The sequence below is a fragment of the Microcaecilia unicolor genome, chromosome 5 (assembly GCF_901765095.1).
Source record: "Microcaecilia unicolor chromosome 5, aMicUni1.1, whole genome shotgun sequence".
NCBI lineage: Eukaryota > Metazoa > Chordata > Amphibia > Gymnophiona > Siphonopidae > Microcaecilia > Microcaecilia unicolor.
The window spans coordinates 4,531,422-4,549,759 of record NC_044035.1 but is presented as its reverse complement, the minus strand read 5'-3'; the positions used below and the strand labels follow the sequence as shown (position 1 = coordinate 4,549,759).

General features: G+C 41.8%; 1 protein-coding gene across 1 annotated transcript in view; it reads left to right on the top strand.

Moving 5' to 3' along the window:
* The window catches only part of WDR11 (WD repeat domain 11), a 165,480-nt gene that overhangs the window by 136,061 nt on the left and 11,081 nt on the right, over positions 1-18,338 (top strand). Inside the window, 1 exon segment of the mRNA XM_030202606.1 lies at positions 14,980-15,077. Within this exon segment, the coding sequence (XP_030058466.1) occupies positions 14,980-15,077 (98 nt within the window).

The following is an 18,338-nucleotide window of genomic DNA, read 5'->3' as shown; positions in this document are numbered from 1 at the left end:
AAAAAGTGGATACTTGTGAAATAGTCTTAAAATTCCTAAAAATAAAGAATAAAAAAATTGATTCATGACCATCTTTGTTCAAAAAAATTCAGCTAGTGCAAAAGAAAAGGGTCTATTATCTATATTAAGGGCCCTGTTTACTAAGGTGCGTTAGTGTTTCTATCGCGCACGCTAACCATATAGGCGCCTATAGGGATATTGTAGGCTAGGGCTTTTCAGCTTGGAGAAGAGACATGATAGAGGTGTATAAAATAATGAGTGGAGTGGAACAGGTGGATGTGAAGCGTCTGTTCACGCTTTCCAAAAATACTAGGACTAGGGGGCATGCGATGAAATTACAGTGTAGTAAATTTAAAACAAATACGAGAAATTCTTTCTTCACCCAACGCATAATTAAACTCTGGAATTCGTTGCCGGAGAACGTGGTGAAGGCGGTTAGCTTAGCAGAGTTTAAAAAGGGGTTAGACAGTTTCCTAAAGGACAAGTCCATAAACCACTACTAAATGAACTTGGGAAAAATCCACAATTCCAGGAATAACATGTATAGAATGTTTGTACGTTTGGGAAGCTTGCCAGGTGCCCTTGGCCTGGATTGGCCGCTGTCGTGGACAGGATGCTGGGCTTGATGGACCCTTGGTCTTTTCCCAGTGTGGCATTACGTATGTAGGCACATACATGGTTAATGCGCTTATAATGCTGCTTAGTAAACAGGGCCCTAAGAATTAAAAAATATTAAACAAACTAGTCACTATTTCAAACAGGTTTCTGGAATCATTCCCACCTATGTTAGTTTTCTTAAAATAATCTTTCTTAGCTAGTCTATTTTTCCTGTTGCATATCCTAATGTTTTTCTCTCCATGAACTTTTGTCTCAGTTGAGAAGAGTAGATAGTGGGGTTCCCCAGGGGTCTGTGCTGGGACCGCTGCTTTTTAACATATTTACAAATGATCTAAAAATGGGAATAACTAGTGAGGTAATTACATTTGCTGATGATACAGTTATTCAAAGTTAAATTGCAAGATGATTGTGAAAAATTGCAAGAGGACCTTACGAGGTTGGGAGATTGGGCATCTAAATGGCTGATGATGTTTAATGTGGGCAAGTGCAGTGATACATGTTTGAAAGAGGAACCCAAACTATAGCTATGTAATGCAAGGTTCCATATTTGGAGTCGCTGCCCAGGAAAAGGATCTAGATGTCATCATTGATGATACATTGAAACCTTCTTCTTAGTGTGTGGTGGTGGCTAAGGAAGCAGATAGAATGTTAGGAACTATTAGGAAAGGAATGGAAAACAAAAATGAGACTGTTATAATGTCATTGTATCCTGCCACGGTGTGGCCGTGCCTCAGATACGGTGTGCAATTTTGGTCACTGCATCTCAAAAAAGATATAGCGGAATTAGAAAAGTTGCAGAGAAGGGCGACGAAAATGATAAAGAGGATGGGGTGATTTCCCTTTCATGAATGACTAAAGAGGCTAGGGCTCTTCACCTTGGAGACGAGAGGGCTGATGAGAAGATAATGATAGTGGTCTATAAAATAATGAGTGGAGTGGAACGGGTAGAGATGAATCGCTTGTTTACAGTTTCCAAAAATACTAGGACTAGGGGGCACACAAGGAAGATACTAATTAATACATTCAAAACTAACTGGAGAATATATTTCTTCACTCAGTGTGTAATTAAACTCTGAAATTTGTTGCCATAGAATGTGATAAAGCAGTAAGGTTTGGATAAGGCTTACAGCAATGATCAATAACTAAAACTGTAACATATCACCACTCTACCTATATTCTGAATGATTTTGCACTATATCTGTCTGCTTAATTCAATTATGACATCCATGTTTCTATGTAGTACCTATTGAGGGGCATAATTGAACAAAAACGTCTATCTCCATGGGCGTTTATCTCCGAGAACGGGTCCGTGAAGGGGCGGACCGAACCGTATTTTAGAAAAAAATAGACGTCCATGTTTTATTCGACAATTTGTGAGCTGGGCGTTTTTGTTTTTCAGTGATAATGGAAAATGAAAGCGCCCAGCTCAAAAACGAATAAATCCAAGGCATTTGTTCGTGGGAGGGGCCAGGAGTTGTAGTGCACTGGTCCCCCTCACATGCCAGGACACCAACCGGGCACCCTAGGGGGCACTTTTACAAAAACAAAAAAAAAGGTAAAAGAGCTCCCAGGTGCATAGCACCCTTCCCTTGTGTGTTGAGCCCCCCAAATCCCCCTCAAAACCCACCGCCCACAAGTCTACACCATTACTATAGCCCTAAGGGGTGAAGGGGGGCACCTACATGTGGGTACAGTGGGTTTGGGGGGGTTGGACGACTAATCATTAAGCAGCACAATTGTAACAGGTGTGGGGGGGATGTGCCTGGGTCCACCTGCCTGAAGTCCACTGCACCCCCTAATAACTGCTCCAGTGACCTGCATACTGCTGCCAGGGAGGTGGGTATGACATTTGAGGGTGAAAGTAAAAAGTTGTGAAACATCATTTTTTGTGGTGGGAGGGGGTTAGTGACCACTGGGGGAGTCAGGGGAGGTCATCCCCGATTCCTTCCGGTGGTCATCTGGTCATTTAGGGCATTTTTTGGGGCCTTATTCGTGGAAAAACAGGGTCCAGGAAAAGTGTCCTAAGTTCTCACTAAAAACGCATATTTTTTTTCCATTATCGGCGAAAGGCGCCCATCTCTGATCGCCCGATAACCACGCCCCAGTTCCGCCTTCACCACGCCTTCGACACGCCCCCATCAACTTTGTCCGCATCTGCGACGGAGTGCAGTTGAAAACGTCCAACTTCAGCTTTCGATTATACCGCTTTATTCGTTTTTGTGAGATAAACGTCTATCTCCCAATTTGGGTCGCAGTATAGGTGTTTTTCTTTTTCAATTATAAGCTGGATTGTATCCTTATCCTGGAATGGCGAATGCCATAACAGAACATTGTAAGCCACATTAAGCCTGCAAATAGGTGGGAAAATGTGGGATACAAATGCAACAAATAAATAAGTTCGTAAAAGAAAAGTCCGTAAGCCATTATTAAGATGGACATCTGTTTTACTGTTGTGGGATCTTGCCAGGTACTTGTGACCTGGATTGGCCATTGTTGGAAACAGGACACCGGGTTTAATGGATCTTCAGTCTGACCCAATGTGGCAACACTTATGATATTATGTTCTTACTAGTAAAAAAGCCCCATTTCTGATGCAAATGAAACGGGGGCTAGCAAGGTTTTCTTCTGTGTGCATGTGGGAGTGTGTGTGTGTGTCCCTGCCCTCTGCCCTCTCTCCCTTCCCCTGTGCTGTCTGTCCCCCCCCCCCCCCCCTCGGAGTCGAGTCCTTCAGTGTTAAGTTTCCTGCTGTGCTGTGTTTGTGTTACAGAGATAGTGAGGGCTTCTGCCCTCTCTCCTCTCCCCCCTCTGAGTCCTTCACTGTTACAGAGAGAGCGATTTGATTTGGTGTTTTGCTGTGTTTTCCTTCACTGTTTGTGTTACAGAGAGAGCGAGGGCGGGGCAGACACTCATGGGGAAACCGGATATCTCTCCCCCTTCACACTTCCGGCTGGAGGCTTCATTTAGAACGTTGGTGGTGCCTTTTATATATAGAGAGATTTTTTTTCTAATTTTCTACAGTCGTGTTTTAATGACCTTAATTCCTTGGATGAAGTTTTTCTCTCCAAATACCTGACTGGGGCAGCCTGATCAATAATTTCAGATAACTTACAATTCCACTCATTTATCATATTGTCAACATCAGTCCTGGCCAATTGTTTAAAGACTGAACTCTGGAACTGAGTTCGATTCCCACCTCAGGCACAGGCAGCTCCTTGTGACTCTGGGCAAGTCACTTAACCCTCCATTGCCCCATGTAAGCCGCATTGAGCCTGCCATGAGTGGGAAAGCGCGGGGTACAAATGTAACAAAAAGAAAAACTCAATGAGTATGTAAAAAGTTGTTTGTCGATCTTCCCACTAATCCATTTCCCAGTGGTCGAATTATTAAATCCTTTATCTGATAAGTACAGGTTAAAATCCAATTTACAATGATCCAGCTGTAACAATATCATTCAGTAAACACACTTCCAAGTTGACATTCATAACAACACATCTAAAATATGCCCTGCCTCTTGTGTCGGTGAATTAGTCTTCAACAAAAAACCAAGACAGGACAATGTATATTTAAAATGATGCATAAGGAACAGAGGGATCCAATGTAAATTAAAATCCTCTAACAGAATCTTTTGAAATTCCAAATTAAATTTTGTAAGCAGTTCCAAAAGCAATTCCAAATCAATTTTAACTGGGAAATGATTTTGAACAGTTGAGGTACGAATACTAAAAACATATGTTCCAAGCCAGAACCAGAGTGACTGTGGATAAGCTGCAGTTTTAACCAACTCATTTACAAAACCAAAATCCCTCTCACCTTTCTGAGCTAACCTTGGGCAGTGTAGTAATTTCTAACCCAGAGAGCAGAGAAGATTTACTCTCCTTGAATTGCTTGTCTTTTCCTATTGATATTTGAATTTGTTTCCTTGTTTTGAACCTGTGTACACTGAGACCTGTTTTTTGAATTGTATGGTATATCACATCTAATAAACATGTTTTAGTTATACAAACCATACCTAACTGAGAATCCTCCACTAAATCTTGAATCACATTGATCTCATTACATCCTGATCTTGCATTAAAAAGAACACAGGGCATTAGCAGAAGACATTCTACTACTACTATTACTACTACTACTATTAAACATTTCTATAGCGCTACTAGACTTACGCAGCGCTGTAGAAATCAACATGAAAAGACAGTCCCTGCTCAACAGAGCTTACAATCTAAATTGGACAGACGAACAGACAGCTAGGGGGTGGGGAAATTGCAGTGGTAGGGGTGATAAGTGAGGGTGTTGAGTAAGAGAGTCATGGTTAGGAGTCGAAAGCAGTAGCAAAGAGGTGGGCTTTAAGCCTAGACTTGAAGACAGCCAGAGACTGAGCCTGACGTACTGGCTCAGGGAGTCTATTCCAGGCATAGGAAGCAGCGAGATAGAAGGAACGGAGCCGGGAGTTAGCAGTGGGGGAGAAGGGGGACGACAGGAGACATTTACCCAGCGAACGGAGTTCACGGGGAGGAGTGTAGGGAGAGATGAGAGCGGAAAGGTACTGAGGAGTTGCGTTGATTTAACCAGAGCTGACATTGTGATGTCATAATGCCTCAGTCCACCAATGCCTAAGAGCCAACCTCATCAGTGATGTCACAATGGCTTGACTGCCCTATACTTGGCTCAAAGCAGTGATTTAACCAGAGCTGACATTGTGATGTCATAATGCCTGTCCACCAATGCCTAAGAGCCAACCTCATCAGTGATGTCACAATGGCTTGACTGTCCTATACTTGGCTCATACTACTACTACTACTATTAAACATTTCTATAGCGCTACTAGACTTACGCATCGCTGTACAAATGAACATGAAAAGACAGTCCCTGCTCAACAGAGCTTACAATCTAAATTGGACAGACGAACAGACAGCTAGGGGTGGGGAAATTGCAGTGGTAGGGGTGATAAGTGAGGTTGTTGAGTAAGAGAGTCATGGTTAGGAGTCGAAAGCTCATATTACCAATGTAATTCTGTGTATGCAGGAATTTCTGCTAAACTTTTCTGCTAAGCAACTTTTGCAAACTAGAGCGGCCAGGTTGATTTTTAAATCAGATAGATATGACAAGGTCACTCCATTATTATAAGAGCTCCACTGCCTTCCTTCCAAGTTCACATAAATTTTAAGTTGGCCTGCTTTGTTTTTAAAACTTTGCAGGGTTGAGTTCCAATCCATTTTATGGAGTTGATAAGTACATTAGCCTCTAGGTGTACTTTTGTATATCAGATTGTTCAAGCAACTCAGATTTGGAATGGGTTTCTTCTGCCTGTTAAACAGCAGCCTATTTTTTTTCTAGGAGTAGAGGAGTAGCCTAATGGTTAGTGCAGTGGCCTGAGAACCAGGGTAACTGGGTTCAATTCCCGCTGCAGCTCCTTGTGACTTTGGGCAACTCACTTTAACTCTCCGTTGCCCCAGATACAAAATAAAGTACCTGTATATAATACGTAAATCACTTTTAATTGTAACCACAGGAAAGTGGTTTATCAAATCGCATTCCCCTTCCTCTTATTTTATAAATATTTAGTTCAGGAAAATTGCTAATTCTTTCCGTCTTTGTTAAATGTTTTCTTTTCTTTTAAACAATTCATTTCCAGTGCATACCCGTTTAATGTTATGTAAACTGATGGACCTGTAGTGAGGGTAATGCGATTTAATATATCGCATTTCTGTGGTACAGTCAAAGTGATTTACAATTATTATATGCACGTACTTTCTGTCCCTAGTGGGTTCACAATCTAAATATTGTACCTAGGGCAATGGAGAGTTAAGTGACTTGCCCAAGGTCACAAGGAGCTGCAGTGAGAATTGAACCCAGTTACTCGGGTTCTCAGCCCACTAGGTTACTTCTCGACTGGGGATAAGCAGTCTATAAACGTTTAGATTAGTTTAGATATTGACCAACTCCAAATGGGTTTGTTTTGCACATACTATGACAGTAATGAACGCCATTCAAAGCCAGGGTACATGGAGTATGATCTTAGTCGCTCAAATTTATTGCTAACGCTAGCTGTAGTATTAACATTTGCTGAAGGGAACTTCCTTCTGGAGGTCATAAGTTAAAACATGTATAAGCAACTTATCAAACTTTTTCAAGCCTGTGGCTCCCAATCCAGTGTGAAATATTTCTGTATCTTTCTACCATATTTTCTTTGTTATTTAGGCATTTTCTTCCTCTCCATCCGATTCTTAGAATAATTGATTGGAACTGATAACTCTATAATCAGTACAGTGCTGGTGTTTTTCTCCTTTCCAGTGTCCAGTTTTCTTGTCTCAAGCTTTCTATGGGTTGGATTTGGAATGTCCCAGGTGATCATAACCTTTTCTTGTTCTATAATTCTCTTAGGATTGCGATCCCAATGCTTTTCTGGTTCAGCAATGTTGTAATGTTTAGAGTTTCCAATAGATTGAGATGTGCACTTTATTGTGCTATGGGATGAGAAACCATTTATAACTCTTTCTTACAGAATCTACATATGTCAGGTTTCTAGGTATTTCTATGCCCACATACTACAGTAGTGAGTCCCTATTAACTGACCTTTGGTTATCTGACATTTCAGATTATGTAATGTTTGTGCAGCGCTGCGTATGCCTTGTAGCGCTATAGAAATGCTAAATAGTAGTAGTAGTAGGTCACCCCCCCCCCCCCCCCCCCCCCCATGAAAGGAACAAATCATCCCCTTTCCCTGCACATTAATAAATTGTTTTCCTTCACTTTTAACCCACTGTCTAGGTCACAAGTACCTGGCAGAGTCCCAAAAAGTAGCAAGATTCCATATTACTGAACCCCAGGGATAAGGTACGGTTTTCCTCCAGGAACTTGTCCAGACCTTTTTTTAAACCCAGCTATGCTAACTGTTTTACCTCTTGCTCCAACAGTAGTTCTAGACGGTAACTATACTATGTTTTTTCTTTCAAAGAAGTTAGCTTTTTTTTTTTCCTCTGGCTCTATGTCCACATTGATAAAATTCTCTGAGCAGTAAGTTTTGCTGTGCAATAATGTGTTTAGTTAATTGCTGCGATATCAATAGATTGTCCCTTTGTATCAGTTATGCCCTTGTTCATCTTTTAGAAACACATCACCATTTGAACTCCCTTCGTCATCAAAGGGTTCAAAAACCTATGGATTACTACAGATTTCAGTTGTATAAATACACTAATAAGACCGGTAGGCTAAGGAAGGCATTACAAAGGTTACAGCTCTGAAAAATAAAAATGGCGCAGTGGTAAGTACAAATGGGGCTATCAACGATATCTTTAAACAGTTATTGGAGACCCTGTACATGCCTGACTAACCTGAGACTTTAGACGGTGCCAAATATCTATCTAGCTTAGACTTGCCAGGTATTATGACTGCAGATGAAGCTATGCTTAATGCCCCTATTAGTTCAGAGGAGATGCATTGGATAATTTGCAAAGTCCTCCTTACAAAGTGGTTTCATAGCGAATTCCATAACTACAGTGTTGAATGCTATTATTGAAACCCATTCATTGCTGGCTTCTCCAAAAACTACTTCCCTCACCCGTAACTGTCTTGTCTGTCTGTATTATTTAGATTGTAAGCTCTTTTGAGCAGGAACTGTCTCTTTGTATCAGGTGTTCAGCACTGCGTGCGTCTGGTAGCGCTATACAAATGCTAATAATAATAATCATTGTGTTGCCAAAGCCTGGGAAAGATCTCACAAAGCTGGAATCTTATAGACCTATTTCACTTTTGAATTATGAGACCAAATTACTTACAAAGGTCTTGGCCAATAGAGTTTTGCGGCTTCTACCATCAGTTATTACAGAGGCACAGGCAGGTTTTATTCAGTAGCACTGCTGCCTACTATTAAAACCTCACACATTCACTCCTCCGCTCACCTTGCACACCTGTATTTAATTTAAATACAAAACAGTTGATTTTACATTTTAAACTGCATACTTATACTGTTTCGTATTGTGCATATGTTTTGCCATGCTTATACATTATATCATACTCAAATAATCAAAACTCAGTCCTGCCAGCAAAATGGTCCTTTTCCTACAAACGCCACGCCTTCCGCATGGACGCAGTGAAAATGTTTCCCTACAAACGCCACGCCTTCCGCATGGACGCAGTGAAAATGTTTCCCTACAAACGCCACGCCTTCCGCATGGACGCAGTGAAAATGTTTCCCTACAAACGCCACGCCTTCCGCATGGACGCAGTGAAAATGTTTCCCTACAAACGCCACGCCTTCCGCATGGACGCAGTGAAAATGTTTCCCTACAAACGCCACGCCTAACGCATGGACGCAGTGAAAATGTTTCCCTACAAACGCCACGCCTTCCGCATGGACGCAGTGAAGATGTTTCCCTACAAACGCCACGCCTAACGCATGGACGCAGTGAAGATGTTTCCCTACAAACGCCACGCCTAACGCATGGACGCAGTGAAAATGTTTCCCTACAAACGCCACGCCTTCCGCATGGACGCAGTGAAGATGTTTCTGGCAGGACTGAGTTTTGATTATTTGAGTATGATATAATGTATAAGCATGGCAAAACATATGCACAATATGAAACAGTATAAGTATGCAGTTTAAAATGTAAAATCAACTGTTTTGTAATTAAATTAAATACAGGTGTGCAAGGTGAGCGGAGGAGTGAATGTGTGAGGTTTTAATAGTAGGCAGCAGTGCTAGTGAGGTTAGCGGGCATTGCAATACAATAAAATGTTTTTGTGATAAAGAAAAAATACTGGAGTCTTTGTGTAGTCGATATTAAAAGTGACTCTGGAATTAAAAGAGTTATCCCCTGATTAGTAATTTAGGTTTTATTCAGGCCAGATAAGCGGTTGGGAAGGTACAAAGAATCTTAACTTCCCTGGAGGCAGTGCAGCACCATGGAATGCTGATAAGCTTTGATGCAGAGAAGGAATTTGACAGGGTATCATGGAATTTTTTTTGTGTAGGGTTCTGGATGCTTGTGGGATACAGGATTCATTCCAGAATGCAGTTACATCAGTTTACTGTTGTTCAAAGGCAGCAGTTTGGATAAATGGGATTCTGTTGGAAGGATTCTGCATTAAACGGGGAACTAGGCAGGGATGCCTACTCTCCCCATTAACGTTCCTGAGATAGTGGGGGTGAAATTGAGGCTCTCTGAATTTAAATTAGCTGCTTTTGCTGATGACCTCTTGGTGTACATTACAACCTCTTATCATTCTGTAGAAATGCTGATGAATAGTTTTCGGGTGTATGGAGACTTTTTGGGCTTCAAGTTCAATCTTACTAAGTCTGAGACTTTTGCGGAGGACTTGACGTTTAGATATTTGGGTATCCTACTAACAGCAGCCATGCAAAACCTATACCCAGGGCGGCCCGGCGCCGGGGTCAGGCTGCCAGCACTGCAGTCCCCGGTCTCACCTGCCTGCCTCCTCGGCTTCGGGCCCCCTGCATTAAAAGCGGCAGTCACAGATCGCCTCTCTTCGGGCCTTCCCTCCCTGTGTCCCGCCCTCAGGGAAACCAGAAGTTACATCAGACGAGGGCGGGACAGAGGGAGGGAAGGCCAGAAGAGAGGCGATCTGCGACTGCCGCCTTGAATGCAGGGGGCCCGGAGCCGTGGAGGCAGGCAGGTGAGACCGAGGACTGCAGCAACGGGGGGGCGGCAGCAACGGGGGGAGCGATGGGAGGCGGCGGCGGGGGGGGGGGGGGAGATGGGGTGGCCTTGCCCCGGACCCGACCTAGTCTCTCGGCGGCCCTGCCTGTACCAGCTTAAAGTTTCCAAGCTTTTAAATGACACTCGTAAATAGTTAATCATCTGGGGGAACTTACCTTGTCATTATGTGGGAGAGTTGGTCTTTTTCGCATGACTGTGTTCCTCAGGTGGCTTTACGTGTACAAATGCTGCCTATTCATGTACTTAAAAGTTACTTGGTCAAGCTTTGGCATATCTTCACACAATTTTGCTGGGGAGGGAAGACGGCTGAAATGAAGCTGGAAGTGGTAACAGGACAGATTTGGTATGCTAGATTTGGAGAAATATAATTACGTCCACCTGCTTTGCCATTTGCAAGACTGGCTGTTGGGTAGTGAAGTCCATACAGTTCTGCCTTGTAAGAAGGCCTATTTTGCCCCTTGGCATTTAAATTTTTTTGTTGCATGTGCATAACCGAGGATTTGTCTCAATAAACAGAGAACTTTATTTCGACCTCTGCGGAACCTGTTGTAACATTTGATAAGATGATGGTGTCCCTGTTATAGGTAATATGGAGTTTAGGCCCAAGTTAGAAAATGAAGCCTTTGTTAGGTGGAGAAGGGTGAGACTTACTTTTCTGTGAGAAGATGGCAATTTGCGGGGTTACGCTGACCTACAGCAAAACGTTCCTACACAAGTGGGCAATCAGTATGCATGTCTGCAGTTGACATATCTAAAATCTTTGTTACCAGCAGGCTTAGAATCTTACATGGGACATAAACTGAGGGAAGTTTTGGAGGTGGATACTACAGAGAATAGATCCATCTCTCAATACTATAAAGCTATGTATCAGATTTTTACTACCCAGGGATTATAGAGGTGTACTGGAGAGATAGAAACAGAGATGTCTTTCCTTAATAGCACAGATTCCTAAAATAGTTGACAGTGTCAAACTCCAAGAATGTCAGTTTATGCTTATGAATAGAGCTTACTTCTTTCAGACACAAATAAACCGGTTGTTTCACTGTCCCTCAAGTACTGCTTAGCAGATAACATCTTTCTTCATGCAGAGTGGAGCAGTGGGCTGAGGAGCTGAGTTCAGTTCCCACTGCAGCTCCTTGTGGCCCCAAGCAAGTCACTTAACCCTTCATTGTCCCAGCTACAAAATTTAGATTGCGAGTCTTCTAGGGACAGAGAAAGCACCTGCATAAGAACAGAAGCACTGCCGTACTGGGTCAGGTTGAAGGATCCTCAAGCCCACTTTTTCCAACAGTGACAAATCCAGGTCACTAGTATATGGCAATGTACCAAAAGAGTAAAAAACATTTTTTTTGCTGCTAATCCTAGAAGAAAGCAGTGGATTTTCCCAAGTCCATCTTAGTAATGGCTTATGGACTTTTCTTGTAGGAACTTGTCCAAACCATTTTTAAACCCTACTAAACTAACTGTTTTTTACCACATTATTTGGCAACGAATTCCAGAGTCTAATTACACGTTGAGTGAATAAATATTTCCTCTTTACATGTTGAGTGAAGAAATATTTTCTCTTATTTGTTTTAAATTTACTGCTTAGTAACTACATTGTGTGCCCCCTAGTCCTAGTGTTTTTGGAAAGAGTAAACAAGCGATTCACCTCCACTCTACCCAGTATTTTATAGACCTCTATCACATCTCCCTTCAGCTATCTCTTCAGTAAGCTGCTGTAGTCTCTTTAGCCATCCCATCCCTTTTATCATTTTCATCACCCTTCTCTGTACCTTTTCTGATTCCACTATATCTTTTTTGAGTTGGGGTGAACAAAATTGCATGCAATATTTGAGGTACAGCCGTACCATGGAGCGATAAAAAGGCATTATAATAACCTCACTTTTGTTGTAGGTTTGAATGTATCAAATCGTTTTCCTGGACATTGACTCATAATGTGGAACCTTGCATCACGTATCTATAGTTTGGGTTCCTCTTTCCCACATTCATTAATTTACGCTTGCTCACATTAAATGTCATCTGCCATTTGGATGCCCAGTCTCATAAGGTCCTCTTGCAATTTTTTACAATCCTCTTATGATTTAACGACTTTGTGTCATCAGCAAATTTAATCACCTTGCTCGTTATTCCTGTTTGCAGATCATGTATGGATATTAAAAAGCAGTGATCCCAGCACAGACCCCTGGGGAACCCCTCTATTTATCCTTCTCCATTCAGAATATTTATTGTTCCCACAGTCAATACCACTGTGGAGTGATAGACCATGTGCATGGTTCAATGATTACTGCTTGCAGATTGTTTGCTATAGCCCCGTCCCCCAGCCAAAGGTCAATCCTGGAGTATGTGTTATACTTAGGGGAGAAGTATGTATAGTCCCTGTGGCTCGGGTCGCCGAGAGAGCGGAAGGTGAGCGGTAAGGAAACGGAGCCGGGTTAGTGGCCCGCCAGGTCAGCGGAGGAATCGGCGGCATAGTATTAGGTGAAAGAAAAGAACATAGAGAGGAGGCGGGTTTTTTTAAGTTGTAGATCTTTTTTTTTCTTTTAATTTTTTTTAATTAAAAAAACAAACCCATTTTTATCCTCGACGCTCGTTATCTGAGGGATGGCAGATGTGGACAAGTTGAACATCGACAGCATCATCCAACGGCTGTTGGAAGGGGAAGAGATAAGGATGAGGCTCTGCAGGAACTGGCTGTGAAATATACTGTCCTTTAACCTTCCTGACAATTTGGTTTTCAATCCTAATCTTAATGAAATGGAATGAGGAAGCAAGACGGGCTATAACCAACTGCTTAGAGCGCAGGATACTGAAAAGGGCTAATTATCTATGCCAGAAAAAAGGAGTTCCCCACTTAAACTTAAATACTGCTTAAATATTTTTAATTTAAATGCTTTACTTTTTGTCTATTAGATTGTAAGCTCTTTGAGCAGGGACTGTCTTTCTTCTGTGTTTGTACAGCGCTGCGTACACTTTGTAGCGCTCTAGAAATGTTAAATAGTAGTAGTAGTAATAGTCTCTCTCTTGATCATGATTCCCGCGCCAGAGGTCAGCCAGGCCCCAGCGTTCCAGAAAACTTTTAAGTATAGTTCTATCCCTCTTGGCATAGTACACCTTCCCTGTTGAATTATCTAATGACGGGTCTATTGTAAGATTAAAGTCACCCCTATCACTGATTGTCCCTGAGCATGGCGCTGTAAAACCCTCTCCAGGTCTGCTAAGAAGGTCCCTTGCCCCTCATTAGGTGCATATATTGATAACATAGTATATTGAGTGTTATATAGGGATGCTGTAACGAAGAGATATCTGCCCTCTTTATCAGATATAGTGTTATGTATTTGCCATGGTAGAGCAGCTGAAAAAGCTATAAGAACCCCTTTTGTTTTCTGTTGCAGGCAAATATAATACTGGGAAACCACTTATGATTAACCAATTTGAATATTTTGGCTAGAGATTTTTAGATACATGGGTCAGCGCTTGAGGCACAACTTACACTTTCACCACTGGGATAAAATGGAAAGAGCCACCTTCTGTTGATACTAGAGGAATAAACTCCATTCTCTTTTGTTGTTGGAGTTACATACCACTAGGCGCACCTTTAAAGACAAAAGCAATTTTAACTGATTTGGAAAAGCTATTTTCAGGCCCAGTCTCCCACAGCCCGATCTGGGAGACCAGGCTGGTCAGGAACAGCAGCTGTGAGACCTCCCTTTAATTAAAGCTGGGAGGGAGGTAATATGGGGAGAAACAGAGAAACATGAAGGTAGGTAAAGACCATATGGCCTATCCAGTCTGCCCAACCTTACTGTCTACTCTCTCTTTCACTCCCTTAGAGATCCTGTATATTTGTCCCAAGCTTTCTTGAATTCAGATAGTTTTCATCTCCACCACCTTCATCGGGAGGCCATTCCACAAATTCACCACCCATTCTGTGAAGAAGTATTTCCTCTGGTTATTTCTGAGTCTGTCCCTTTTCACCTTCATCCTATGTCCCCTTACTCCAGAGCTTCCTTTCAGTTGAAGGACACTTGCCTTCTGTGCATGCCACAGAGGTATTTAAACATCTCTATCATATCTTCCCTTTCCCGCCTTTTTTTCTTTCCAAAGTATACGTATTCAGATCTTTAAGTCTTGACAAAGTGAACCAGGTCACATTGGCCTCGCAGGACTATGAGCCCAGGCCAAATGGTCATATTTTGGGAAATTTTGTTTCTTTCTCACTGGGGAGACTTGGAGCAAAGAGCTTTGTTGTTTCCTAGACCGCTTTATGGGATGCGGGGGTGGAATGAAAGTGAGAATGTTAGCTATAAACTTGACTTGTTTGATTGTTAGTTGCTTTTACTTTGTTTGTTGTGTATACTTGATATACCACAATATCTGCAAGTAGGTCACTGCGGTTTACAATCAATAAGATAGTGAAAGGAACACCAAAAACTAGATAGGACAGCAATTGATACATCCCATTGATTCTGGACTGCTCTGATAGGGATGATAAGGTAGGTGAAATTTGGTACGAGAAGTACTAGTGTGATGCGAGGTCTAGGCAAGGCAGGTGGTAATTGAGCTATATGATAGTAGATGGCACTGTGGGTTCTAGGACAGGGGTGGGCTTTGGTAGGTTCTTGTCAAGAAGATGTTTGATACACCCTGTACCTAATAAATGATACTGACTTTGTCTCTGCAGAAGGAGTACAGTTACTGTGCTTAATTGACAAGGCTGCAGATGCATGCCGCTACCTGCAGACGTATGGGGAGTGGAACCGAGCAGCATGGCTTGCAAAGGTAAGTCATTTGCGATGATCTTTCCCCACCTACACTGTATGTGAGACTGTGCTGTAGAAATATATGAAACCCCTGTGTTCAGAAGTAGCTGCTGCTCTGTGAAGCAGTGATAAGGAACTCTTCTGGCGGTTGCTGGAAGCCAGTGTGATTTTCATACAATTTTATGGTCAGATATGAAGCAACTAATTGACAAATTTGCTAAATCACATTGTCAGTTGGATTCCTGTCCTATTCTTTATATGAAAGATGCTTCTCCTCTGTTTAGACTTAAGCTTTATGACTGGCAGACTACCTTACTAGCACAGGGACTCTTCCTGTATTATCTAGGAAATATCACCCCTCTCCTCAGGTCACTTCACTGGCTTCCGATCAGATACCGCATTCAATTCAAGCTTCTCCTTCTTACCTACAAATGCACTCAGTCTGCTGCCCCTCACTATCTTTCTACCCTCATCTCCCCTTACGTTCCCGCCCGTAACCTCCGTTCACAGGATAAATCCCTCCTCTCAGTACCCTTCTCCACCACCGCCGCCAACTCCAGGCTCCGCTCACTCTGCCTCGCCTCACCCTATGCTTGGAACAACCTTCCTGAGCCCTTACGCCAAGCCCCCTCCCTGCCCGTCTTCAAGTCTTTGCTTAAAGCCCACCTCTTCAATGCTGCGTTCGGCACCTAACCCTTACCGTTCAGTGAATCCAGACTGCCCCTATCGGACCGACCGTTCACTTGTCTATTAGATTGTAAGCTCTTTGAGCAGGGACTGTCTGTCTTTGTTAAATTGTACAGCGCTGCGTAACCCTAGTAGCACTCTAGAAATGTTAAGTAGTAGTAGTAGTATTTGAATCCTATTCCGAAAAATAAAAATTAATCTCTGGCAATTGTAAGTAACTAGACCAGTGGCTTCAATACTATTCTTAGCCAGACATGGGGAGGCTGTAGTTACTATTGAAATGGTAACTTATTTAGATAAGTTTAACATTCTACATCGCTCACAGTCGGGATTTTGGGCAGATTTTAGCACAGAGACATTATGTGCGCTGGTATTTGAGTTGAACACATTATTGAGTGAGGATAAACTATACAATTCAGTCTATCGAGTGCTTTTGATGCAATTGACCATGATTTCTTATTGAATATTCTGAATAACATTGGCATTGTAGGAAAAGTTCTAAGTTGGTTTAACGGTTTTCTTACGGTAAAGTCTTATTTGGTTAAGATAGATTGAGTCTATTCAGAGGAGTGTAATGCAGTTTTTGGGATACCCAAGGGTTCACCGCTTTCCCCAGTTTTCTTGAATGTACTTGTGGCATCACTGGGGTTTGATTTAGATGCGACTGGTTTTAAATTATTCATATATGCTGATGATATCCTGGTTGGTTGGGTTTGCGGGGGAGTTGTAGTTGCGGAAAGAGCACGAGGACCGAGAAGAAAGGAAGTGAGGACAGAATGGCCCGGGGGGTGGTAGCAGGGCGGTATGGAGGGAGGTAGGGAGCAGCAGCTATGGTACCTTTGGACCATGTGCATGGTTCTACGTCCTGTATATATGCTGCATGTTCTTTATACTGATCCCATATACGTGCCTTTTCCCTGGTCTCTTAAATTCTTGGTTATAGGCCTCTATATTATACCTGGCGTTCCAGGGCACATGACAACACTGTTCTCCTTAAATGTACCTCCTGCCTTTTCTTACTAGTGTAAAGGCGAGTTACATCAAGGTACTTAAAGCATTTTACTAGTCCCTGAAGGGCTTACAATCTAAGTTCCAACCCACTTCTTTACCACTGCTTTTGACTCCTAACTTAGTTGCCCTGTCCCTTAGCCTCACCTCTCTGTTCCCTTACCCTTAATTGTTCTGTCTGTGTACTGTCTTATCTAGATTGTAAGCTCTTCGAGCAGGGACTGGCTTTGTGTATGGTGTACAGCGCTGCGTATGCCTTGTAGCGCTATATAAATGATAAGTAGTAGTAGTAGTAGTAGTAGATATTACAGTCCTAATCCCTGTAATAACTGATGTTGAAGATATGAAACTGCAAATAGAAAACTGTATGCCTATGACCTCTACTTGGATGGTTAATAATCATTTAAAACTTAATAGTGAGAAGACCAAGTTTCTTTTAGTTGTCCACAAGAATCTCTCATTGAAAACATGTTTTCTGGTACTAAATGGTCTAACCTATAAATTAGAATCATCTCTGAAAATTTTAGGAGCAGTTATAGATCAAAATTTGACATGGAACACTCAGGTAAATGGTCTTGTAAAAAGATGCTTTTGGCTTATGAATAATCTGAGACGTGTACGGAGATACTGTACTCAGGACAAAGTTAGACTATTAGTACAAGCCCTAATTCTGCCTAAAATTGATTATTGTAACATTATATATCTTGGTTGTGCAACACAACTGATTAGAAAGCTAAGAACTACTCAGAATATAGCTATTTGACTTATCTGTGGCCTGAGAATGTTCCATAGAGTTTCTCTTTATTATGTTAAATTTCCATGGCTGCCAGTAGAGGCTCGAATAATTTTTATGTTTAAAAACGTTTTACTGATGACTTATTCAAGAGCAAATAAAGAAAACAGAATGGTCAACAGCAGTGTACAAATATGTAGAAAGCCAAAGGAACAGGAGAGAACCCCCTCGAATGAGGTGTCATCCACTTTTTACATTTTATCCTTCAGAAAATGGAAGAAGGAACCGACTGAAAATAATAAGAAACAGCATAAGGAATGTCAAGTCAAATGCAAAGCGCTGATAAGGAAGGCTAAGAAGGAGTTTATTTATTTATTTTATTTATTGCATTTGTATCCCACATTATCACACCTCTTTGCAAGCTCAATGTGGCTTACAATACATCAAGGGTACTGGAAATAGAAGTGAATATACATTAGGTTTACAGAGGGTTTGTGTTACATGGTGGTGAATTACATGATGGTGTTAAAGCAAAAGACATTATAAGACAGTACTAGAAGTTCAAAAGATTATACAGTTACACAGATTGCGTTGGAGGCAAAAACAAATATTTTTTTAGGTTTATTAAAAGCAGGAACCACAAACAGGTGTCATGCACAAGAACAGACCAGTCATTATTCAAAGCTGTAATACACTCTAGCCTAATCTAATCAGATTCTTCTATACTGCTAAATTCCCACCGGGTCTGAAGCGGTTTTCAATTGAATACATTACGATACAGTCACAGGTACATATAGCAATTAAAATCAAGCTAAATTAAAGCATTTACAATCTATTATCAAGTGTTATCTA